The sequence below is a fragment of the Fulmarus glacialis genome, unplaced genomic scaffold (assembly GCF_000690835.1).
Source record: "Fulmarus glacialis isolate BGI_N327 unplaced genomic scaffold, ASM69083v1 scaffold3391, whole genome shotgun sequence".
Classification (NCBI taxonomy): Eukaryota; Metazoa; Chordata; class Aves; order Procellariiformes; family Procellariidae; genus Fulmarus; species Fulmarus glacialis.
The window spans coordinates 25,288-51,841 of NW_009194693.1; the positions used below are offsets into that span (position 1 = coordinate 25,288).

At 40.4% G+C, this 26,554-nt stretch overlaps 1 protein-coding gene across 1 annotated transcript in view; it reads right to left on the bottom strand.

Annotated features, from left to right (window-relative positions):
- Positions 1-26,554, bottom strand: part of PDGFD (platelet derived growth factor D) — a gene marked incomplete at its 5' end in the record, with an annotated part of 59,905 nt that overhangs the window by 6,593 nt on the left and 26,758 nt on the right. The window contains 3 exons of the mRNA XM_009587849.1: positions 5,215-5,429; positions 17,913-18,114; positions 22,779-22,838. Coding sequence (XP_009586144.1) covers positions 5,215-5,429; positions 17,913-18,114; positions 22,779-22,838 — 477 coding nt within the window. The remainder of the gene's footprint in view (positions 1-5,214; positions 5,430-17,912; positions 18,115-22,778; positions 22,839-26,554) is intronic.

The window sequence follows — 26,554 nt, forward strand, 5'->3', positions numbered from 1 at the left end:
TTTACAGGAGAGACAAGTAAGTGAGTAAAAGATGCAATCAGCTTTCACCACTTTGCTTTTTTCCTTATATGCCTTTGAGCTGTGTTGCTCAGCACTGTGTTTGTGGAGGTTTATACACTCTGACAAATTCTGGTTGCTACCTTAAGAGCATTTATTCCTCACGGAAACTCATTTCACATCTCATCAGTTACAGCAATGAGACGGGGAAACCGATTTCTTGTTTCTCTGAGGTATGTGCATGCTGGGCACATGGCACAGCCGCAGCCTGAGCTGAACTGAGCCCTGGCCTGAGTTCCCCCACACCTCCTCTGGGCTGGGTGACCTCCAGGTTTAGAGCCTCCCTCTCTTTAAGGACCAGCTCCAGGCATTTCCAAAGAAATGCACTGCAATGGAAAACACATTTTCATTTCAGGTCCCCTTTAGCAAGTTAGACAGCAGTAGACGTGAGCGTTTGATTAAGGTGTGCTGCATCCATTTCCATCAATTGCTTTGTCTTTCCCTTGCACGGAGCCCTGCGACATAACTCAGTATCACTTATGGTAGACTGTGACTGAGAGATGTTTTGAGACACTGCCAGCACTTGGCCTGTTTGGTTTGCAGGGTTCGTGACACTATGTGGTAAGTCATGAGTATTTGTCCATGAGCTCTGGTCTCAAGTAAACCCAGAAGCCATGGAAAACCACAGAGCATCACAAGACTCCTGCAAAAAAACCCCACCATAAAACTATCTGTTTACTCAAGTTATGAACCCGTTTACTTCTGGAAATTGCTAAGTATTTTGGTAAAGTTATGGCAAACTTCCAGGTTATAAAAAGGACCCGAGATCTCATTACTAGCATTTCCCAGGGCAATAAAGAAAAAGATACCCCTTACCGTGGCATTCTCATTTTCTCGTTTTCCCTGCTGTTGCATTATTTCTTACAATTGGACGTGATAGGAAAGAGCTATACAATCTGTTCAGGGAACTGGAGCAGCACTCACAGCTTGGGGAAATTAAAGGCTACACGTGATAGCTATTAGTCCTGTGATACCGGGAGGGAGCGCTCGGAGATGAGTACAGTGTGAGGCTTTGAATAGGAACTAAGGGAGAACTAAAAAACATTAAGAGCATAAGGAGAAGATAACCTTGAAATCTCTCTGGACTTGAAGCCTCTCTCTCAACAAACACTCTGGGCACTAGTGTCCCCACAGCTGCCTGCATGCAGCTACTACGGCACTGCGAGGCACTGGCTACAAAGCCAAAAAGGAGCCTATCGCTTCTGGAAAGTTTCCCTGCCTGTCTTTCTCACCCAGAACTACTGGGAGGCTCAGAGATGCCAGACAACTTTTAAGTGATTTCCAGTCTCATTTTTACTGTTGAGGACAAGCATACCCATGAGCAGGACAAGTAGCTCTGGTGGGTCCAGGAGCTCAGTAGATGAAGCCCCGGGATAGCGGTTAGGCAAAATCAGCCTGGCAGGAGAAGCAGTCTGGGGTCTGCAGGACTCAGTTTCAGCTGCTAGAAACACCTTCTTTGCTCCACTACCTTATACTTCCTTCTGGTGTCTCTTGCAAGTAAATCAAAGTAATTGCGACTTGTGTTTGAATCTGGCCTACATTCTCCCGCAGCAGAAGGCAGAGATTTTTAACCAAATTAACAGCGCTGGAGATTTCATAAAGTGTGAAGCTCTGTCCTTCGTTATGCAACTAAAGGCTTTTTGGTTAAGGTTAGTGGGTTTCAAACTGGCTTCAAAAAGAGTAAACCAGCTCCGTGGTTCTGAAACTGGCATGTCGAGAGGCCCCTCCCCAGTGCTTTTACTGCCAGGCATTTAAATAAAATTAGAGTTAAGTGTTGAAGGAGAATAAAGTATAAAACTGATTAGCTGTGCGTGGCTAATAATAATAATAATCATAATAATAAAGCGGAAAATATTTTGGACTAAAATTAATGGACACATCTTTAGTATGTCATACATGAATTATCTGCATGACTTCCACCCATGTTAATGGGAGCCACTTGGCTAAATTTCTGCTCAGTGAGCTGTTAATTCACCCCTAAGGGATTAAGTTTAAATTTAAATTTACAAAAGCCATTTAATGTTAAAGCTGAAATGCTGTCTTGAATTCATACGGTTTTCAGAGAACAAAGGACTAGTGAAATAAATTAGCAGTGATTTATTAGTGTGACTATTGAATTTCCTGAATTTAGCGACTAATTTGTGGCGGACATATGTCATGACATCCTGGTTCTGACCAATACCTGGTTAGTGTGATATTCCGGTGTCCCAGCACCAGATGCTCCCAAACAGCTGATAAAAAATAAGTGCTTGATAACCTGTTTATAATAAGTTTTTTTTTTTCTAGGTACTGTCAATAGTTGGCTTAAGTTCTGATATAGATGTGACCCAGGATTCTTTAGTTTATATTTTACTTCTAATTCTCTCAGAATCCTTCTGAATTATGCACCACTCATATTTAAGCGTTGAAATTCCATATAGATCTACTGTGCAAAAAAATCAAATTCCTTTTTATCATTTTAAATTAGTTCCCTTTCAACCTCTCTCAGACCCTACTTGTTCTTTTCTTAAGGAAAAGATTATTTAGGAAGACCTAATCTTCCTATTTTCCTGTTCACTATTTTCCATCTTTCACTGTGTCTTCTCTTACTCTCATTTTTTTCTAAATGAAATGATACAAAACTTTGGAGTCACTTTCCTTACAAATGTTTTCAATGTGTATCTTCTCTTGTACCTCTCTTGATATATGTTTTTGGCTTCTGTATACCTTTTCTACTCCTGCCTGTATCCTTCTAAGCACCAACGGTCAAAACCCAGTATAAGCACCCACCAATTTATCCAGGCCATAATAAGTATTTGCTGTGTTACTACCTGTTCACCTCCATTCCTGTAGAAGACTGTCACTTGTTTTTTTCCCATCACCAATGCGCTAAACAACTGTTTTCCTGAAGCTCTTCACAGTGATTCACTACTTGACCTTTAGTCCAACTTCCACCCCTCGTTTCTCCCTCCTCCCCTCACGCACCCAGTGTTACATGAATAAACAGTCGAGACTGCTCGTCCTAATGCTTGCTGCTTTTCTAAACTGCAGTTATAGTGACATAGGCTTTCTGAAATCCCGCACAGCCTTCTCTGCTGTTAAAGTATGTTATCTCCTGTGCTAGCTGTCATTTTTGTCACCTCTCTGTTCACCTCTCTCCAGATTGATCATACATAAATAACACTTAATCCGCGTGCTAGGGGCACCCACAGGTAGCCACTTCCTATGTAGAAAATTGCTCATCTCTTTTCTCTTTATCTCTTAACCATCTTCTAATCCACCTCTGATCTTGTCTGGTCGACTGTTTGCTCTCTGAAGGAGAAGTGCCAGGTCTTTTACCATTCCTGTACAATGTTGTGGTGCTGTATAAATATTTACTCATACATAAGGCCTTCTGAGTTCATTTTATCAGCTCATAGTCATCTAGGTGTTTTATACCTATTAATTTTTTTTCCAATTAACTTTTCTACCACTGAGATAAGGCTTTCCACTCTGTAATTACCAGGGTCATCCCCTGCATCTTGTTTAAAAGCAGATAAAATATTAAGTATTCTCTAGTCCTAGCTGATGTGGAGTATGCTGTATTCTGCAGTTAATTGTGAGAAAAATCTCCTACTTTGGAAAAGAGTAACCACACTGCTCACAAGGGAGGCAAAGGTCTGACCTTCAACAGCCTTCTGCTATTGCAGCCCTAGGGTCTCCTGGGTTAATGCCTTTATGGTGTGAGCCCACGTGACATCCAGATCTAAAGTCCATAAAGTTCATTTTCACTTGAGACTTAAGCCAAGTGGCCAATCAGGCTCTTGTAAGAGATATGTGTCAGAAATTAAGTCAGCATGGCATGCAGCTACCTGCTTTCAGACAATTGAAAGGATAATAACAAATAACTTTCCTAGATATGTTCACTTTAGTGAACATTTTTCACGTCTGGTTCTGAAAATATTGATTCAGAGGCAAGAATATAAAATGCTCTTCTTTGGTTTTTTTTTCCTCCCTAAATGTGTTCTGAATGGCTTAAAAAGAAATATGATGGACTTTGTTTTCATGCAAAAATTTTGCCTTCCTAAAAAATTGCTGAGTGGGGAAAAAGCTAAGGCCGAAAGATTCAGCTGCTTCCTACAGGTAATAAATCTGGAAGGGAAGAGAGTTTACAAGTGACTTAATTGTCATTTCCAAGCACAGTCGTAAGTGTAAAAGCTATAGCACACAACAAGAGGAAGTGCAGTCAAATGCCTCAAGGAACACATGTCTCTGTATTACTAAAAAGAATATTTCCAGTGGTTGTAGCAGTCCTTTGCTGGGAAAAATCAGTCCAACATAAGGCTCGTTCTTGCAACAAAGTTCACTAGGATGCTGTGGTAACATCCACACAGAGAGGAGGCAAAAGTTTTCTCCAACTTCTTCTAAATTAACTTACCCATAAATACCTGTTAACACCCCTTTCTAACACATACATAACCTCCTTCCACTCTGCTCATTCGCTACTTCCAAATGTAAATCGCTGGGCGATTGTTTGTATCCACCGTATATCCCAAAGGCAGAAGTTAATCAATAAAATAGCAGAAGTTCTGAAAAAAGAGAAACTGCAGTATCCTGAAGCTGTGCTGCTACGTATATATTGTAATGTGACACTGAAGACATTAATATTAAACTTATTTAAAGTCAGGCCTTCTTGCAGGTTGACTCTGTGGGCTTACTGCAGTGGAAGGTGTGAATGCTGCTCCACGAGGTACCAAGCCGGTATCTGGCACGGACAGCAAAAGCAATGACGTTATCTAAATCTAGGCTCCACTCTCAAGCTACCCAAACCTGTCTGGAAGCCTAAGCGGATCCTTCACCTCAGGAAGAGTGGTGACCACAGCGGGCATTCACTTAAACACTCTCAATCATAACATCTTTGCCTATGACACCTCACTGTGGTCAGTGATTTTTGCCCATTGATTTTTGCACTGCAGATCCACCATGATAATCAATATAAGCATGATAATATAACATGATAATGATAATATAACATGATATAGCATAATGATAATGATAATGTAACATGATATAGCATGATCAGTATAACATGATAATCAACATAAGCAGCACACATAGCTCTGAGAAAAGCCTTCAGGATCCACATAAGCAATAAATACCCGAAAGAAGTACCAAAGAAAAGAAAAAGAGTTAAAATACCTCATGATATTTTTTCACTGTTTTCCCTGACATGCATGTGCAGGATTTCCAGTTCGAAGTCCCACAGCCACAGTTTCCTCCGCAGCGCTGGACAAGGAGGCAGCGGGGGAAGAAAACTACATTTGTCAGCTTCAGTTCCTCCCTTAAATTGACAGAGTAGTTTCTCGGAGTGCAGCTGTAACGCTTCACATCATCATTCAACCTGTCCAGGTCAACTGCAATGCAAAAGAGGTTTGAGTGGGACACTTCTCTGGTTTATACCACTCCCCAGGCAGCCAATAACACAAAGTGATGTGACACTGGTTGGAAAATGTGCGAAGTATAGCAGTGATTTCTGAACAGATAAACGTAAACCCACCAATTTTAAATCATTACAGGTAGCCATCCAGACTCTCATCCTGCTCCCACTGACTCCCATAGTGGAGCTCACACTGACTATAAAGGTGAAGGGAAGACTTGAAGTGAAATGCTGGTCTGAAAGCTGAAGACTGGTTATTTTATTTGCTCTGTCACTGATCTGCTGGATCCTTGGGTAAGAGATTCCACCTCCACTACTGTCTTCCTCCCCCTGCTTATACCTGGCTTACTTAGATGATGAGCTCTTGGTTTTTTTATTATGGGCACAATTCCTTTGGCCTAACTGCAGGTATACAAAAGGCAAACACTTTAAACAAGGCTCTTCCTTTTGTCAGAAAAGAAATGCCTTCGGAGAGTGATTCATCCCTTCCTCAAAAGGGCAGTTAGGACGGGTGGCATGACTTGCTTTCTCAAGTTGCCTGTCTATATTGTTTATGGATAGAGTCTAGATAACTGACAGAGAAATCAATCTAGGCAATATTAATTTCAGCTGGTAAATGCTACTATAATAGGCATACAAACAAATACAATTAAAACTAATGAGCTTCATTGAATGCCAGTAGTTGGTTGATGTTTAAAAGGCCGGTATCTCTGTGAGATGTGTCATGCAAACAAGTAGTAAAGCCAACCATAAATATAACTTACAGATTATCAGCTGTGAGCTTAAGTGCTGTTTCTAGCTTTAGCTAAGCTAAAACAAAACAAAAAAACCCCTCCCTAAGTACATTTTCCACAATTGTAACACAGATAAAAGTAATAAATTCAATGAGTTTTATGTCTATGGAAGTCTTCTGATTTCTTTTTCCCTCCTTTTCTACTTTCTTCTTTCTGTCCAACAACTAAGTGTCCAAAAGTTCAATAATTCATTCAGGATCGGAGGACATGTGAACTTGTGTTTAGAAGTGAGGTCCTCTGGATTGAAACTGAGAATCAGAAAGAGAAATAAAATGCATTTTGAACTCATCGAACTTGAAAGCTGAAAAATTCATCTTCTTTTGATTCAGATCTTCAAATTTCAGAAAAAAATGGAAAACTGAAAATCAGAAACACTGTGTCTCACTGACAAATCATTAATTATACGAACATTCTTTTTTAAAAGACAAGTAAATTACACTCAAAATATAAATTAAGACAAAGAACAAAGAAAAATAACAGAAAATGACTGGAGGGTACAGCAGACTAAAAAGAAGCCTTTCCCACCCCAAACACTATTTTCTAACAAACAGATACATCAACAGGAAAACAGGAACGGCTCAAATGAGAACCGAGATAATGGTCTAGTGTTTGTGAACATTTCAGATTTTCATGGGCATGTTTAATAGCTCGACACCATCTCTGGTCCTGAGTGCACCTATGCTTGTGCGTTACTATAAACATGTGAAAACCTCCAACAAAGACAGGAGCACTACAATGCTTCATACTGACTGTGACTCAGCCCTTGTCAACATCACAAAGTAAATCGTGGAAAAAACTGTGATTTGTAAATATCACGCACCTTTACATTCTGGCCTGGAGATATTCACAAGGCAGATATGCAAGAGGCAAGGGTACGTAAATGTCATGAGTGCTATTATAAAATCATAGCAGCTTCACTTCTCTGGCAAGTCAAAAAGAATTTAGCAGATAAATTGCGATTTTATAGCAATTGTGATACTTCTCGCCATGAAATCTCAGTGGTTCTCTCCAGAGAGCTAGCATCTCTCCAAAAGAGGTATAGATCATCCTCCTGATATAAGCACAAAATCAATGGGGCTGCTGGTATACTCATGCACTGGGAGGAAAATACAGTCCGAATGTCCACAGCCAGGACTTAGAAGTCCAGAGAATATTGATTTCTTTGCTTTAACAGATGATATTTTTTTCTCCCCTGTCATTCCCCAAAGCCACCCCTTCTCATTGCAGGCTCTCAGGCTAATTCTTCTCGCAGGGAAGTGTTTCCCACTCCTCTACACGTTCTCATCAGGACCTTTGCCATCAGCTTTGCTTACTGATAAAGCAAAGAGGTATCTGGCTACTATTCATTTCAGCCAATTGACATGAAGGAAAAAATAATCAAAGGAAGAAGAGGGCAGAGAATATTCTGAATAATGAGATTCCTTGAGGGGAAAGACTCTGGCACGGCAGCAACCCAGGGGAATGGATACCGATACGAGCAGGCTCCTATTGGGACAGGCTGGCCGTGGACCAGGATGGCATTTGCCAATGGCACATCTCTAGACAGAGTTAGAATAAAATGCTCAAAGGCTTAATTCAGCCTGTGATTGCAATGCCTCCTGCTGAGGCAGCACAAGAAACAAGGCTTCCAGCAACAAACTGGTCATTAAAGAGGGCCCAGACCCAGGTCACGTGAACCGACATCTGTGTCCAGGAGAAGATGTCCAGGGCACTGAACAACATTTGCTCTATCACAGATGAAATTTCCCCTCAGGCTCAACAGTCCTCCTTCCTGCATTGAGCTGATACCTATTATCACTGCTGTGTTATCAACACAGAAATGAGTCTTTGTAACGAGACTGGTGGAGAGGGAAAGCACTGGCATTTAAAGGACCAGGGTGGGGGGGCTTTCCTGCAGAGAGCATATTATATCCATCACAGTGTTACACATATTAGCTTCAGTACTTAAGCTGCTCAATTTAAACGGTAAGGAGTGACCTGGCAAAGGGCTTTCACTGGAGGGAAGGCTTTGCTCACTAGCCTTCAAAAACCTAGTTCTGATGACTTTCAGAAGTCTTTGCAGGGTCTCTTAGGCTGTAGCTGAGTCAGTACTGTGGAGAGCTGTTGACTTGCTTGAAGCATAGGAGGGAATAACCGGATAATTGGGATAATTTTTTCCCTATGCAGTATGAAGGATCAGCTATTTTCAATGAGGACTCAAAACTTTTTCTGCATGCATTCTTCAGGAATTCTGAAACCAACAAGTAGCAAAATACATTTTATTTAGTGTATTTTTCTATGATGAACTATTTTTGAAAAACCTATGGGAAATTTTCCAATGGAAAATTGTATGAATTCTCCTTGTTTTCCTACTCAAGGCATTCTGATCCTCACTTATAAGCAGTTTTCAGGACCTCAAATCCCAGAGTTATCAGTTAAGATGTGAATTCTCTGCACTTTGGCATTTCTTGGGTATCGGAGTCCAGGTTGAAATGGACAAATACAGTAGCAGAAAGGTCTTATTTTAGTGATGCTGAAATCACAAAAATAAATAACTTCAAGCAGAGAAGCAAAGGGCTTAAGAGATACACAAGTCATTCTCATGTGGAGGTAAACACCTACGCTCTTTTTCACTCTGCTCTACAGAAATCCAGCACTTGGTGGGATAAGGTAAGCGTGCAATGTCTTCCGTGAACAGTGTATACTGTACCCTGGTAGTATCACACTGACACCCAAGAACAGCTCCCATTGCCTAATTAGCTTTAGACCATGGTTTGCAGCCCCCTAACAAAAGAACACATTTTGCTCTGCACAACTCTCTCTGCTGAAAGCTTCGATATGCATTTTTCCCCGTCTTGGGATTGTTTTACTGTCTGGAGCCAGTCCATTTCCTCATCCATATAACAATGAGATTTTACAGTACAGTCAGTTTCATGCATCACTTCACCGCTGTGACTAAAATGTAACCAAGCCTTGGTGTGATTGGTGTGAAATCCTGCTGCTTTACTTATCAAGGACTGAAACCACTGGAGTCCTTAATTTAAAACTAGAACTAAAAGGTTCTGTAGACTGGATGCAAATAACTTCAAAGTATTATTACAGAATGTCTGCATTAGAGATTCAATTTAAAGGCAAGGCAGACATAAAAAGATGCACCGGAGCAGTAAGCTGGATACCTGGGGTACAGTGGTTACCCCCTCCTCCCCCTTAAATCCTATGCTTAAACCCATCCTCATTTCACATAGCGCTATGGCATGTGTTTACCTTGAAAAATTGATCTTAATCAGAGGTCAGTGCTGAAATCAGGGACTGCAGCTAATACCATGTCTTATTCAGAAGGGACAGCCTTAAAGATTGGAGGGGAGAGAAAACCTGTGCTGCTGGTCACTGATTAATTTTAAAAAGACAGGCGGTCTGTTAGGGTTTCTTTTAACACTTTATCTGTTCCAAATTCATACATGGCCCTAGTATTGTCATATCTGAACATTTTACACTTTTTTTCATGCATCAGCCACAGACCAGAGCTGAGGTGTAAGAGGTGGTAGCCGCCTTGCCACAGTATTCCGATACCACACGTACCACTTATGGGTACAAGTTATTCCTGAGGAGATTCTGATTGGACACAAGAGGAAAAATTTTCACAACAAGAACAATCAGCCATTGGAATAATCTCCCTAGGGAAGTGGTATATTCCCAACACTGGACACTTTTAAGATTCAGCTGGACAGGGTGCTGGGCCATCTTGGCTAGACCGTGCTTTTGCCATGAAAGGTTGGACCAGATGATCCTTGAGGTCCCTTCCAACCTGGTATTCCATGATTCTCTGATTCTATGTCAAGACCATCTACAAGCAAGGCAAGAAGGATTCAGACAGGTGCAGACCAGTCAGCTTAACCTCAGCCCATGGTAAAATTAAGGGTAAAATCCTCCTGGAAGCAATGTTCATGCACATGAAAGACAAGAGGGTGACTGGGAACAGCCAGAACAGATTTATCAACGGCAAACTGTGATGGACCAATCTAAGAGTCTACTACGATGAGACAACCATCTGGCTGGATGAGGTGAAAGCAGCAGAGGCATCTGATTTTTGACAGTGATCCATAGCATCCTTGCAGCCAAACTGCTGAGATATAATGGGATAGGTGGACTACAAATTTGGTAGATAACCAGAAGGTCCAAGAGGCTTGAGCAAAATGATCAGCAATTCCAAGTACAACTGGTGGCTGGTTACTAGCAGTGTTCCTCAGGGGGTAACACTGGGGTCAATACTGCTAAAGATCTTCACTAATGATCTGAACAATGGAATGACGTGAACCCTCAGCAAGTTTGTCAGTGACATCACACTAGGGAAATTTGTCCACGTGCTGGAGGGCTGCCTTTCAGAAGGACCTCAGCAGGCTGGAGAAATGTGCTGGCAAAAACCTCATGAGGTTCAGTGATGACAAATGGAAATTCCTGCGCCTGACATGGAATAACCCCATGCATCAGTCCAGACTGGGGACACACTGGCTAAGCAGAATCTTTGCAGAAAAAGCCTTGCATCCTGGTAGAGAGTAGGTTGAACATGAGTCAGCTGTTTGCCTTGCAGTGACAGAGGCTGCACACTGAGCTGCATCAGGGACAATGTGGCAGCAGGTTGAGGGAGATGAATACTCCCCTTCATTCAGCTCTTGTGAATCTGCATCTGGACTACTGTGTTCAGTTTTGAGCCCCCTCCAGCAGAAGGGAAGGATGAGCAAACTAGGAGTTCAGTGAAGGGTGACCATGATGGTTAAAGTGCTGGTCCAAAACAGCCACAGCGAGGCTGAGGGAACCACATTTGTTTAGTCTGGAAAGAAGTCTAAAGCGGGTTCTAATAATCTATCTAAATCTAATAAGCTATCTAAAAAGGGCTACAGGTAGGATGGAGCCAGTCTTTTCTCGGATGTGCACAGCAAAAATACAAGGGGCAAAAATCACAAGTTGCAGCAAGGGACATTTCAGTGAGCTCTAAAGAAAAACTAATCACTATGAGGATGGTCAAACACTGGGACAAGTTATCCAAAAGCTTGTGGTATCGCTCTAGTTGGAAATATTCAAAACTTCACTAGAGAAGGCCCTAAGTAACCTGATTTAACTTTGAGGTTGGTTCTGCACTGAGCAGAGGTTTGGATGAGATGATCCACAGAGTGCCCTTGTAACCAAAATTATTCTATTAATCTATGATTGATACTAAACTGCCACAATGCCTGTATGTCTGCTGTCCTTCCTGAAAGGGTATTGACATCACTATCCATATGGACAAATAAGGTTTAAAAGTCTAATTTTGGTCTGTTATGAAGGCAATGTGGATGTGTGGAACCAGATTTCAGCATGACACTCAGCACCAGACTATGCTGACGACAGGGCATGTTAAGAATCATCTGTATGTAGACAGACTATAAGGCTTAGATCCTCAAAGATGTTAAAATACCTAACTCTCACTGAAAGAACTTGCCCACATTATACAGGGAATGGGCTCAGAGACCTCCCAGCCACTGACCATCCTCCCCTGGATGTCAAGCAGAAATCTACATCTCCTTGGGCCTCCTGCCAACGGCATGCAAACCAGTGCCAGTTCTGCTAAAATTTCTAACTAACTCTTGTGTTCTTTTTGGCAGCTAAAGAGATGTACTCATGAAAAGGGCCTGCACTTGTTAGCTTGCCCCGTTCATATTTTGTGCATCAGCAAGGGATGGAACTGCAGTGTGATTGGAGTATTGTGTGTCACGTGGGGACCCAGAGCTCAGTTCTAGTTTGACTCTCATCCCTTTTCATGTGTGGCTTACAGTTTATATCAAACGTTATTGTGCTGCTGTTTTAGTTTTGACTCTTGGCTTTAAGAAATTCCTCCTATAGAGCATGGAATTTCTCAGAGACCTATGAATGTATTGAACCCTTTATCCCCAGCATTCATGCTCCACTAGCATAAAGGTGTGTGCCAGGGCCGTGTCAGGTAGAATAGCAGTACTGTACAAGCAGTCAAAGACATTCAGAGCAGTGCTGTAGCTGACTGAAGCTATTATGTGGCTGAACTTGAGTTGGAAAATGCTGCCCCGTGCATATGATAAAAAGTCACGACTTCACTGGTTAAATCACCTAAATGCACTGGCAGTGGAGAAATTATTCTTCTCCATATTGACTGTCGACCAAACCCTGTGGCTTTTAGTCTTCAACTATTATGGCTGACGGTAATCACTGTTCCACTGCACATGCTTAATGATACCACAATAAGTACTTCGTTAAATATACCTGAAGACTTTGGGATCTGTCCAAGTCTTTCTCGCAGGAGCTGGGGAGATGCTGCGATTTGGATTTACTACCGAATCACAATGCCAAGAGAAATCTCCTCAATACAGCAGCTATTATTTTAGAGGAAAGAGAGATCAGAATTTCAGTGGGATTGTAACTGTCCGCATGAAACAAGGTTCACAATATATGGGCCTATTATAGACTGGCAAATCAATTATCAGCTGTGGTATGGGTCAAGTAGCAAAAGCAGGCCAAACCATCAGTGTCGTAACTGGACATAGCCTCATTGAAATCAATGGAATTGAACAGCTTATTCCAGTGATAAATAATACACTGCAAATTTCACTAGGGTTTTAAAAAAGGGTTTAATAAGAAAAGCTTTCACTGCAGTGACCGACAATAATGTCTTGTAAAGCATGAGGGAAAATCTCATTTGTCACAGAGAGGGAAGAGTACAGATGTAGATCTGAATTAGACTCTGAAATGAATGAATGTGTGTAGTTTGCATGCAACAGACAACTTGGTTCCCAACTGAAGAAGGGTGGAAGAAATACCCTGTTTTTTAAGCACAGGGAATACTTTAAATTAGCAGCTCTTTGAGAAGGTATTCCATCTACTTGGAATATTCTCATTTGCCATGAAGGAGTGGGCATTCAGCATTTGTGGTGCCTGCACTCCCTGTCTGGTGCACTAAAACTTGCTGGCAGCCATCCCAGAACCTTTCAAGGAAGAGTACATGGACGTTTGCAGTAATTTATTGGCCACTGTTTGCAAACCCCTGAGAAATTACATTCCTGAGTTAAAATTTTAACTTCTTGCTAGACCATGGTAACTAGTGACCATTAAAAACTATTGTTAAGGACATGGCAAAACTTGCCTGATCTTGGGAACCTGTCTGGCAATGGACAGCAGAAACATTCCATGAAGACTTGTGGTCTCATCTCACTACTCCCCTTCCAGAGAGCAGTGTGGCTCTGCCAGCAAGTGTTTATTTATTTAACTTGTAAAGCTGTCACTGCAGACAGATGTTATTGCAAGAATGTCCCACCTGATTAATTTCTTCTAATAGCCAAAGGCTTCTTGCATACTATTTCCCAAAAAGAAAATGAGCTCAGAAGCATGTGTAATCTTGTTAATTACCAGAATATATCTATCCACATGTGTTCCTGCTTCCTAGGTTTATTTGTGAAAAAAATCTTCCATTTTAAAGATGATCCCTTTCTCTAGCTGCCATCCCCTAGACATTTGGATCTACTTCTATGATGAGAAACAGTGAACTTTTTCTTTCTTCTTTCTTTCTTCATTTGTACACAAGCCATTTCACAGGCAGAGGTCTTGTCTTTTAAAAATTATAAAGCCTTTTTCAATGGGATGTAAAACTTTAGAGTGAACAACAAAAGATAAATGCAAACAAGCATGTGGGAAAAGTTAAATGATGTTTAATTGATGATTGGAACTGTTTACAACAGTATCTCTGAGGAGCTCTTCTAACATTATCAAGCAGATACATTGATGCTTTCAAAAATTTAAATTGTAGGATGAAGAGGTCTTCTTCATGTCTGAATGCGCCTTATGACTCTCTAAAAGAATAGAGACCTATTTGTCTAGAAGTTCAGCTCTAGAGTATGGCTTTTTTCTTTGTTATATTTACCTGTGTTCTTGCTAAGAACAGTATTAAATAACCCAATAGCCAGTGATATCCTTTTAGAGATGCTTTATATTTCTAATAGCCAAATTACTATGACACTGAGGTCAGCTACAACATATTACAGCAATGCAAAAGGAATTATTTTAAGGGATATACTTTATTTGGTATGACCTGCTTTTTTCCTAAGAGTTTAGGATGAGCTTAAGGCTCAATATTCATACCTTCAGAGTTTCTAAAATGCACAATGGCTAACAAACCTTTTTGAGTATCTTTACAACTGCTGCAAAGGTTATTTGAAACATCTACTTGTCATATTTTCATGTAGGAGGTGTACACTGTAGTTTATAGCTTATACAAGGCCTCTCATTTAAGGATTTTGAAAATGCGAATGTGTATCTTCCCCTTTTTTTCTGTCCTTTAATTCCAATCTGGGTTTCACTTCAATTCTATAGTTGACTTCTACTGGAGCTGTTAACAGCAACCCTCGCTGAATATATGTAGAATTAAATTTAAAACTTCATGTGGTTATTAGTGAGACATACCTGATACCAATATCTCACTTCAATAGTGTAAATAGAGTTGCATCAGTGTTGTAGAGGTGTGAGATCAGATTTTGTAGATGGAGTGGAGTTATCATACATATAGATTTAATCAACACACTCTTCATCTTTAAGGTTTTTGCAGGAGGTGTCCAGGAAGGGATCAATCTTATAACTGTGCACAAATACATGATGGGAGGGAGTAAAGAAGATGGAACCAGAGTCTTTGAAAGGACAAGAGGTATAGGACACAAACTGTAATACAGGAAAACTTATTTAAACGTTTAAAAAAATCTGTTTTTTTTTTTTAATTTGTTCCAAAGGTGGTCAGACACAGATTGCCCAGAGAAGTTGTGTAGTCTCCATCCTCAGAGATATTAAAAACTTGACTGGCCATTGTCCCAAGAAACCTGCTGTTGGTGACCCTGCCTTGAGCAGGGGGGTTGGACTAGACAATCTCCTGATGCACCTTCCCACTCTATCTATTCTGTGATTCTGTGAGTTTCAGCTATGCTAAAATACTGTACTTCTTATTTCCTTGACCCTGATCCTTACCTTTGTGGATTATTGATTGCCAGATTAAGAAAACATATCATTTAAATGTCACTTATCACATATCCCTGTTATCAGAATTGGCATTCAGCAACACCGCTTCTCAAGCTCAATTTTGTGGCACAATTTGGTATGGGCAGGGAGTTGGATGGGAGCGAAATCATTAGTGATTCATTTATACCATTTATATGACATGTTCTGAAAATGCTGTGAAAGATAGGCAGAGATTACATCAAATTGTTCTAATCTGCCTCAGGGCTGTTCTAACTAAGAATAAAGCTGGAAGCAGAAACAGATATCTGAAATAAATGATGATATAATCTATTGCTCTCTTTGCTGCAAGGTTATCCTATAAACATTCCTCAGAGATCCACAGTGTCTGTGTTTAAAAGCCACCAAGCATTTCTAATTTAAGGACTTGTTAAAGCTACTCCCTACTCCTGACATCATCCAAGAACGAGCCTTTAATCTTGTCAAAAGTTTATGACTAAATAAAAATTCTTCACTGAATTTTTTTAAGGATTTGATTGTGGTGAGGTACTTTTGTCCAGAGGGCTGCTAACAGTCAGCGAATTTGGCCTTTAGTTTGAAGACAAAAACCAACCTGTTATAAAACTTTTTTTGCTTATTCCCGTAACCAAAAAAAGCAACAAAAAAACCTATTAAAATAAATAGTGTTAAAATAATAACTGGAAAACTCTTTATGTCTTTTACAGTGTTTTGTTACACAAGAGGCTGAATTACATTTATACTAAATGGAGAAACCTTTAGGCATCTGAATTTTCCGAGCACTACCAGATCAGATTGATACCTGTAGCCTACATGATCAGCATCAATAAAGCAGCAAAGGCTATTTTATATATATGTGGTCATTTAAACATAAGGGGTACCAGGCCAAATATGATCTGAGAATCAAATTAAATGTGGAGAGCAGAACCAATACAGGATCCAGGTTTCTAATCAGCTTCTATTAAAATCAAAACAGACCCTTTATTTCTTTTGTATATATGTCTACCAATGCCAAATCCAGACCGGGAATAAGGGACACACAGCTCATGTATTCACAGGCCCCTAAATGAGATCAAACTGATCTCAGAAGTGATGCAGCAGCAGTCAGGTGACGTTTTTCACAAAACATGGGCTGTTGTGGTTGCCTGAAATTTCTGACATGCCAAAATGGAACAAAGTAAAGGGGTTCAATTTTTCAGTGCTCAGGGCTTTATCACAGATCCCTTTTAAGTGCTGAGCCCAAAACCAGACAGCCTTGGAAACTGTAGGCCAAGTTGGTTGCGTATCTACTAATGCTTTGCGTGTGCCTGAGGTCATTCTCCTGCACAAAGGTCAGCAGCCATGGGACAGCCCACACCCCTATCATAAACCTCTTACCCTCCACGACAGGGTGGCCACAAGCAAAATGCCCACCGGGAATGGCAGCTGGCCTCTGCCAACTCCTGGTTTTGCCCAGCAATGACCTCCGAGAATGACGCTTGGCCTGGGCCAAAACTAAGCAGAGACCAGGCTGACAATTTAGCAACCTGATGATTGGATTTCAGGGCCTGGAACATCCCTTGACACTATTTTTCCTAATACAGATGCAGCCTATATATCCTTTTTCAGATCAAAGCACATTAAAGCCTCATCATTTGATAGCAAGTAAGTTAAAAACATAGAATTAAAATCCTCTCTCCCTGCTTAGCACACACTTAACATAAGGGGGATGGGATTTGAGATGCAAATAAATTGTAGATTGCACAGAATCAGAACTGTGACTTGGACATTATATTTATAAAATTATAAAGAAGGTGGCATATGAATACTTATCTTGAAAATGGAAGAATATTAAGAAAAGAACTCATATGAAATATTTCACTCCAGATCTTCTCTGAAAACTACAACAATTGTCATCCTGGAGAACCCTAAAGACCTCCTAGATCTGTGCTTGCACATAAAGGGCAATTTCATCGGGCCCTTCAGTGCAGGGTTACCCCAGAGCACGACTGTCTCTTCTAAACAGTGTTTCTTTATCATTATGTGTTTGTACTGCTAGCTTAACATCCCTTTGCTTTACCATTTGGTGGATGATTTGAACTAACAGAAGGAAACAAGAAACATAACCCAGAAATGTGTGCTTTGCTCAATTACAGACAAAGATGTTAAACCATAATAATGTTCCCAACCAAGATAATGAAAAACAGTGAGATGTTCACATCTTAAAAAACCAGCTGCACATACAGGTGTCTGCACCAGATGCTTTCCTAAGCAGAATGTGATAAAAGTGATTATTCCTCACTCAACAGAGAACAATCCCTAAGCAGGATATTTAAAGGACGATGATAGAGCAGGTAATTAGGAGCCCCATGCCTTACACACAAAGCAATGTTTAAGAGGGTGAAGCTGAGAACCATCTGCCCTTTACACATGGGTCTATGTTTTCATTTGTGAATTCATCATAACGATGGGCAGTTTTCAGTCTGATTTCTCAGGTAAGATCCTACTCAGTAAGAAAATGATTAAGGATTAAGTGACTTATTCCTGGTTTTAACAGGTGGTAGCTTGCCCTGTGGCTCCAACAGGAACACAGGCACCAGAATCCAATACCTTATCAACGGACATTTCTGTGAGGAGTGAAGGAATAGTCTGGTCTTGCCCCAAAGTATGTATATAGTGTCTTTTCCTACCTTTGGACTTCCTGTCGTGGTAGCTCCTGCCTCGATAATGGTGGCCACTGTCTGTGTACAAATTCTCGAGATCTTCTTGCCAGGAGTCCGGGTTAAAGTGTTTGAGCAGATCCTCCACCGTGTCAAATGCAGCAATGGTCTGATCCAGTGCTTCCGCTGTGAGCGTAGGGTCAGTCACTGATGGAGAGGGATAGGATACCCCCTAAGAGTGACATACATCTCAGTGTACTTGGAATAAATTACAGCACCACTTAAAACAATTGAAAACAGTTACTGAGAAACTTGTCTCGTTATTGACTGAAACAGCTACTTTGGGCCATCTTTCGAAGTCCTTAGCTGGGTCAGGCTTTGCTATGCCTGTGTTTTCTTGTGCAAGGAGAAGAGACATCAAGGAACTCCCAAGCAAATCCCAGAGGAGATGCAGGGAGTGGAGGAACTGCCACCACTGGACTGTCAATATGCACACCTACTCCTCAAAGGGGACAATGGTTTGCACATATACAAAGATGTAATGGAAATGTCTTTTGAAACCACTGTGATGGCCATGACCACAGAATGGAGGTGCCTTGTGGTGCTGGGGTGGTGCCTTCAAGCTCCGCCAGCTCTGTTGGTAAATCCATAATAGGCATATCAGAAACCACAGCAGAGGAAGACAAAGGCAACAAGTCCACTAGATGATTGTCTTTCTTTCCCTGGTCAATTTGGACAACAAATTTGGCTTGGTTGAAGACTTGAAAAGATGGCCCTTTATTCCCAAGAATTAAATGTGCTATGAAATACCGATGAATGACAATTCTTCCACCCTTTTACCAAAAATACAAATTAGTAAGCAAACGAGAAAAACCATGATATTTGGATCTCAGCAATGTAACAATGAATACTGGGATTACCAACATAATGATATCCTCACAATTATATCATAATACCAAATGGAATATTATTTCCAACCAGGAAGGGCCAAGTACCATTCTCTACGTGTACTTGGTTCCCACTGAACTTGTGGCACAACTTGACTTTGACAGAAAGATTGCAGCAATTTCACTTTTACTGGAGAGGACTTAAAACATTTTTAATAATCGTTATTTAGAATCACACAATTCACCACCCTGATATCACTTTTTCCCCTTTCCAACCACAAAGCCTCATAGTATGTGTAAAATATGTGCAAGAAAAACTATTAATGCAGATCTGTTACTTTCTGAAGAACCACAATTAAAATAACTGATTTTGTCCAACAAGAAGCATAATGTAGCACAAGAGTTCTGTTTGGATTTTGGTCTTAAAAGTTAAAACATTGGGGGAAAACCCCTGGAAACCTCTTCTCTCATGAAAACCTAGCTCTGCAGTAATGTAGCAGAAATATGCCATTTAAAATTAATGGCTCCCCAAAATGATTTTTTGCCTCATCTCCCAAGCAAATGCATATGTTAAACTATTAATCTTTGTGATTAACTTCACTCAGTTGGGTAGTAAGGGAAAGACCAACTCATTTGAGTAAAAAGTTACTCACTTGTTTGCAGGATTGTGTCCTTCAATGCTTACTAAAATAGTTTTAAAGTCTTTTAAAATGTCTTTTAAAATAAAAATTTTCTCTTTCACTGTAAGTTATATCACAAAATTAACAATCCTTTATATTTTACTGCATATGTTTGCTGAAAGTACGGACAGTCCAAATTATTGAAAACAAGAAAGAGAAGAAATAGAAAAGATCACAATAGTGTGTCAAGAAAGCATAGCTGTGCTTTACTGCTTATCGCCAACAGCACAAGAAGTTTCAGAGGGCCCACTTGTGACTGCAACGCCTCTACAATGCGGTGCTAAACAAGACACAGTGCAGATGGCTGTAAAAATTAATGAGCCACTAAAAGGGAAAGCATACCTCAAAGCATCTCTCCTGACTTCTAAATGGCTTGGAATAGAGACCGTCAGAGAGACAGGAGCCCCAGGAGATGAAAAGCTCGCACCAGCAAAGTGAACACAGCGTTGTTACCTAAAACAATGCTGCAGGAAAGACTGTGCTGTAGGTGGGTATCATGCAGTGTGCTAACGCAGTTATTGAGGTTACAAAAGAAAAATGCACCCAAACGCTACTTGCTTATTGAGGAGAGCTCAGTGGAGCTCATGGCTCATCTGTGACTGCAGCTCAAACGTCAGTCCCCAACTACCTTTCAAAAGTGAGGGAGATGGTGCAAGGATGCTGAAGAAACAGCAGCATAAAAACCAGGCCATAGGTGTGTGGCTTAGGCGATGCGACAATTTTTTTCACGTATTCAACTGTGCATTTCATTACAGAACTGCAGGTCAGGCTGTGAATTTGCAGGGCATTTCAAACTCATACCGGCAGCAAGGATTCCCCATTTTCTTTTCATATAAAAACTCCTACTCAAGAGATTTTTGCAACCTCGTTCACACACAGAAGAAAGCTTAACTTTTTCTCAGTGATGGCCAAGTCAAGAGGAATTATTTCAACAGCTCAGATAGCCTACTGGCAGCGACATCATGTGACAGGCCCAAAAGCAACTTCAAAGCTGCCAACCCAACTGCCTCTCTGTTGTCCTGCCAAGAACGAGGCGCTAGCTTTAGAAGAGCTTGTGCTCATTGTGCTCTGCCTTCTGAGATCACGTCCAAAGAGAGGGCCAAAGGAAGAATGAAATGCAAGAAGCAGTGAAGAGCAAAGATTTTCCACATTATGCACCTCTTCTACGTTTCTTAAAAGCACTGAACGCATTTTTAATTTCATGGGACACAAAGGTATCTTTTTTGTCAATGCTTTTACCCTTAATTTCTATTCCCCCATTCTTTTATATTTTCTATCTGCATTGTGAAGCTGACAGGAAGTTCAATGTGCATCAGTTGTTTGTTGGTCATAACATTACTTCACAAATAATGGAACTTTGTTTCCTTTTTTTTCTGGGTTTGCGATGCTGGTTTAAAGGCAGAAGTATTGGTTTTAGCTTTCTGAGAAAAAAAAACAAAACCCAAACCAGAAATACTGTCTGTGATGTGACATCAGACAAGGAAGAATAAATTTGTTCACCCTCAAATTTTAATTCTGAGAGTTGCAATGTACCCAGATCCTAAAATGAGTCTTTGAGTTGCCCGTGGCTTTGAGGGGCAAAACTTAGATCTGCCATACTGAGTATCAGCAGAACAGTAAGTCATTTTGTCGGCAACTGACAAGTCTGAGTTTGTCCTTCTGCCCCTCAGGACCACAGCAGAATCCCTGAATCTTTCTCTCCTGAAGAATTTCGATGTCCTCAGAATTTTTCCTTGGTGCCTTTGGGAAAAATTATTCAACCTCTCTACCTTATTTTCCCTGAGGATAAGAAAGGGCTAGTGGGTGCGATGCATGGCCAGTGGAAGAAGGTATGTTTTATTAGACAGGGGGTGGCACGGAAAAAACAATGAAACTGGGGTTCTGCTTCTGGTTTAGCTGTAGGTTTCCATGTGACCTTGGGCATCAGCTTGCTACCTGTAATATTTGTACTGAACTCCCCTACCTGTAACACATTAACAACAACTTTTCACAAACAAATAGATGTGAAAGATAAATAAACTTTTTTTTTCAATATGAAAAGAATACTGGATTATTGTTTGGCGTATTGTGTGCCTTACAATGTTAAGGAGGATAACTAACATGGCGTTTACCATATACTTGATCTCATTTTCATAGTTACCTGATGAGGGAGCCCTAGGCTTACATTTTCAAACATCAGCCTACCATATTTTTAAACAAAATATTCTATCACATAGATTTTTTTTCCAATCCCATATTAGAATGGAAAATGAGTTTATGTCTTTCAGTAAAACAGTGCTTTAGCATCTCCTGCTTGGCATATCCAGTAGATCTCAGCCCTGCTAACATTACTACTCAGGACTTTCAGCACAATTAGTTCTAGGCTATCAATGCATTGTATCATGAAGTGCAAGTGTCATTTGCAAACTCAAGGGTAAACATGAGTGAGATTGGCTTAACCTCTTCTAATTTTGGCTATACAGAACTTTCTCTCTACTCGCTGCCTGGCTTGGACAATAATCAGTAGAATTTACTCATATTTTATTTACTGCTCCTGCACTGGCAACTCCTGGCTGCTACTGTAACAAAGGTGCCACCACTAAACCCTCTTCCATGAATGCTCCAAACATTGGTCTCAAGCCTGCTTTGTCTCATGTGTTTTAAGAGGAGTTTGTAAGAGATGTGACATAGTGCTGACCAGCCAGCAGAGCACACAGGAGAGGTCTGTCCATATTATGAATTCTGATGCTACATTGCCATTCCCCAGAATTTAATCTTACTGGGGAAATGAAAGAGGGGACAGATTTTTGGCCAATGACACAAATCAAATGTAATGAAGAGAAAAATAAAATTTTATATTGGATTACTTGTTTTCTTTCTTTCTTTTTCTTTTTTTTTTTTTCCCAAGTCTCATTTTACTGCTGAATATGGAGACTTCAGATATAATATTTTATTACAAACACATTAAAAAATCTCAGTATTGACAATGAAAAGCTAGATCCATTTTCCTGCCAGCCTGTTTTAAGTATAGTCTTGTATTTAGGTCAAGACATTTTACAACTGAAAATTGTAAGGAGCTTATCTTGTACTTTCATCTTGGCAAGATGAGTTTGAAAGCAAGAAATGTTTCCCAACGGCTATCTCATGTGGTTACAACAGCTGATGGCATATCCTGAATCTTTTCTCCTTAAAAACACACTAGCTGACTCTAGTATGAGATGGATAAACACTTATTTCATCCTCTGCCAAAGGTGAATACATGGTTCCTCTGTGCAGGTGCCATTTTAGTGAGTTCGATTCACGTCATCCTATCAATCCATCCATGGGCAAAATAGTAAGAAATTACTTACTGAGACAGAGCTTGTGACTGACTCCCAGTTGGTTTCTGAGGCTGCATGCTGGAAAACATCCTAAGGGGAAAAACCCACAGGAAAAATCACCATTAAGGCAATGTCCTAAATTTATTGCAGAACCTAAAAAATGTCTCAGTATTCAGCATCTGTCACCTTTTTCAACCCTCTTTAATGCAAGAGGCCCTTTCCATGTGTCATTCCTAAATAACGCTACTTGCATTCAGGTTCCTCCCTTTTCATTGTTTACAAATTAGCTCCTTGTAAGCTTGCTGGGGCAAAGATAGGTATTATTATTATTTGTAACATGATATATGCTGCTTTGCATAGCAGGACCTGATCTGGTCAAGGCCATTACATTTATCTTCCAACAAAACATTAAACACCACCCCTGTATGTCTACAGTCAGAGTATTAATGGTGTTCCCCAAACTGATCCATTCTGGAAGAAATGTGGACATGCTAATATGCTGGTACTGCTTAGCCAAGGTGAAAAGCAGGGTAATCTAATCCATTTGAAATGTAGTCCTAACATGACTGTGCTGTTTTTCGTGCTTGTGCCGAACAAGACTTGCTCATCTGTGCAGAGCACTGAATGGCACTATGTCCTTTACATCAAAAAACACAGCCACAGTACGTTCACATTAGAAGTGTCATCGCACAAAACCCCTGGGCATTTATGATTAATTTGAGCACAGGGATGGGATTCATCTCATCTACCTTTGGACATCTACAAAGCAAACATCTAATCTAGTCGCTCTTGTTTCCATTTACAGTCAACTTAAACTAGCATTTTTAGGGTGCAAATAATCTGATCTATTTTAGAAGCTTAATTTGGGATGACATTGCATCCCAAAAATGCTTTTTTCTCTCCATTGTCTATAAAGGGAGCCTGGGAGGACTAACTTAGATACAGATGTTAAAATTGTATATATTGACGTGGTCACCTGAATCCCAATCCACTTGTCTAATGAGTGATGGGCAATCATTACTTAAATAATGAAGAAGCCATTTCTTTAATCTTTTGGCAGTTTTACTAATTTCCAACTGGAATAATTAAACCATGAAAAATGGAAAAAAAGGCAGCATTACAGAATGGTTATTAAACACATGCAGTGAATAGCTAATGATCGGCATGAATAGGCAGGTAAGGAAAGTGGACTAAAGTGAGAGTATACCAAGATTTTCACTTCTAATAACAGAATTTATAATGAAAGGATTTAAAGAAGATGGATCAATGCCTGGGCTCACCATTTTACACTTACTCAGTATCTGCTACGCATTTTTTAAGTTGGCAACTGAAAGGGAAAATAGAAGGGTAGCTGCTCAGCTGATGCTCTTTAGACTCAATGCTGCATTGGACCATACATATATGCATATATTCAATTATTTCTTAGGAATGCAAAAGAGAAAACTGATCACATAATCTGCTAATTCATCAGTAAAATTCTCCTTTAGTCAAGAACGAACAGAGCTGCTTTCAGATCCAGACTTGATATATGTGGTATTTTAATGTTTTTCATTTGCTATAGAAAAATATTCAAATGTCCCAAAAGTCACAGGATTGTTTATTCAATAGTTACTGTTTCTTCTTCCTTAAAATGTTGCTTTCTCTCAAATTTGAGGCAGCAAAACTGTAGTGATTTCTTCAGTAGAAAGAAACTGTAGTAGAAGTTAAGAAACCCCATCACACTATAGTGTCACTAAGCGACCACTGAAACTGCAGGGCTATTAAAACGTTAATAATTAAAGTGCTCATTTTCTTCTACAAATACAGAAGCAAAACATTATCGGTGAAATTTTTAATGCAGATTTTTTTTATAAACAGTAAAGAGATCTGCAAATACTATGATGAGGTCACAAATAATTCAGGAGCAGTGGGCTACCTTGGCCACATTCTCTACACATTTGGTTGCCCAGTTCTTGACAAGCCACAATTTAAAATACATAAAAATGGATTTGAAAAGCTCATGAATCCTCTGGTAACAGTTGCCAGTTGCAAAACTTGGAAATCATTTCCTCTCTGTCATTAGCTTCCATTTAGCACTTCCAGAAAAAGTGGCATTGAGTTCTGAGGCATTATTTTAAAACAGGAACAATCTGCCTCATTGAATGTCTGGAGAAGACTGTAGACAAGGAATAATTTTGTGTTTGAAGTGGTGGTCCCCTTGTGTTATCCAATTGTAGACATCAAAACTGTTTCTTTAGTCCATGATTCTTTGAGATGGTAGATGCCAGGGAAGCCCTCCAAAACCCTGAGATAGACGTGTACCACCTGCTTCTTGGATCTCAAACCTGATGACTGCACATTTTGACACTGTGATTATATTTCATCTGCAGAAACTATTCAGAACTATATGGCTTTGTTCCACCATCACTCAAGGCAGCTGCAGTCATTCTTGGCTTCTCAGAGCTTTCAACCTCTACAGTTTGAAGATTATTATTATCTATGGCTTCTGCTTGTAGCTATTTCAAGTAATAATATCAAAGTGATTCTCATCATTACAAAACCCTCTCCTCCTTTCTCACCATTGTCCCTAGCAGAACCTGAAGGACAAATCTATTTTCAGTGCTGTCTATTCAATTCATACTACCTTGTTTATATGAATTTGCATATGATCACTTGGCTACTGTTTTCTCCATTACTTAAAATGACATTAAAACTTTCAGTTAAAACATAAAAAAAGATTACATCTTTTTTAACTGAATACTGGAACAACAGGGTGGTAATAATTTGACTACATCACCCTGACAACAGTGCTTTTATTTTTGTATGTGTGTCATGGTAACATAAAAAACATTACATAAGACTTCAGCAAAGCATTGCATTAACTGTTCTCCAAGCAGCAAAAATACAGGCAAAGCAACAAGGCTACCAACCACCTTCTGATAGCAGCTGCTTTTATTGAAGAAAAATGACACCCATACCTCAACTTCCAAAACTACACCTCAGCACGACAAATCCTGAGTCAGTCCTTAGAGTTAAATATGTATGGACATTGATATATTGTTCTTGGCTCTGTTTCAGACAAAGATAAGCTACTCTCTCCTTCGCAGACTGCCTTGCCTACAGCCTGTCTCCCACCACTGATCTCCAGTAAGTGACAAGGAGTCATGGGGAATACTCTTTGTTTCATCTAGGGCTTTCACAAGTGGAGATCATGAGGCAAAATCACTGCTATCAAGGATATATGAGATTGCAGAGCCAGATAGCACTGGTTGCTGAGGAAGATGGTTTGCAGGCTGGGGGTCCGTGACCTGCAGCAGCACAGGCTCTGCCAGGCTTAAGCCATGGGGTTTGGCAGGGTCATGGGGAGGCATCAAGAAGACACCAGGGATGAGGCCAGGAAGCTCGCCAGTTTGAGAAGCATGTTGTCCATGACTCACTTCGCTGTACCACAAACATGGCAAAACATGTGAGTCCTCCCAGCCATGCTGAATTACTGCCTGGTCCTCAAGTTAAAAGCAAGAAGCACTTTCTAACATTGCTGTGATTCTTCAATTTTTACATACTTTATCACTGTAGTCTGGTCTTTTGTCATCTTGGTGCTTGACATCTACATGCATAATGCCTGGGATAGGCAATAACCACCACAAGACAGGGACAACACACCGGCAGCTCCCTCCAGTGAAAAAAAGCAGCCCCATATCTCTATAGGCTCCTCTCTGACCTCTTTGTCCTAATCTGCAGGTCCCTGGGTGTTGTGGTTTAACCCCAGCTGACAACTAAGCCCCACACAGCCGCTTGCTCGCTCCCCCCTGGTGGGACGGGGGGGG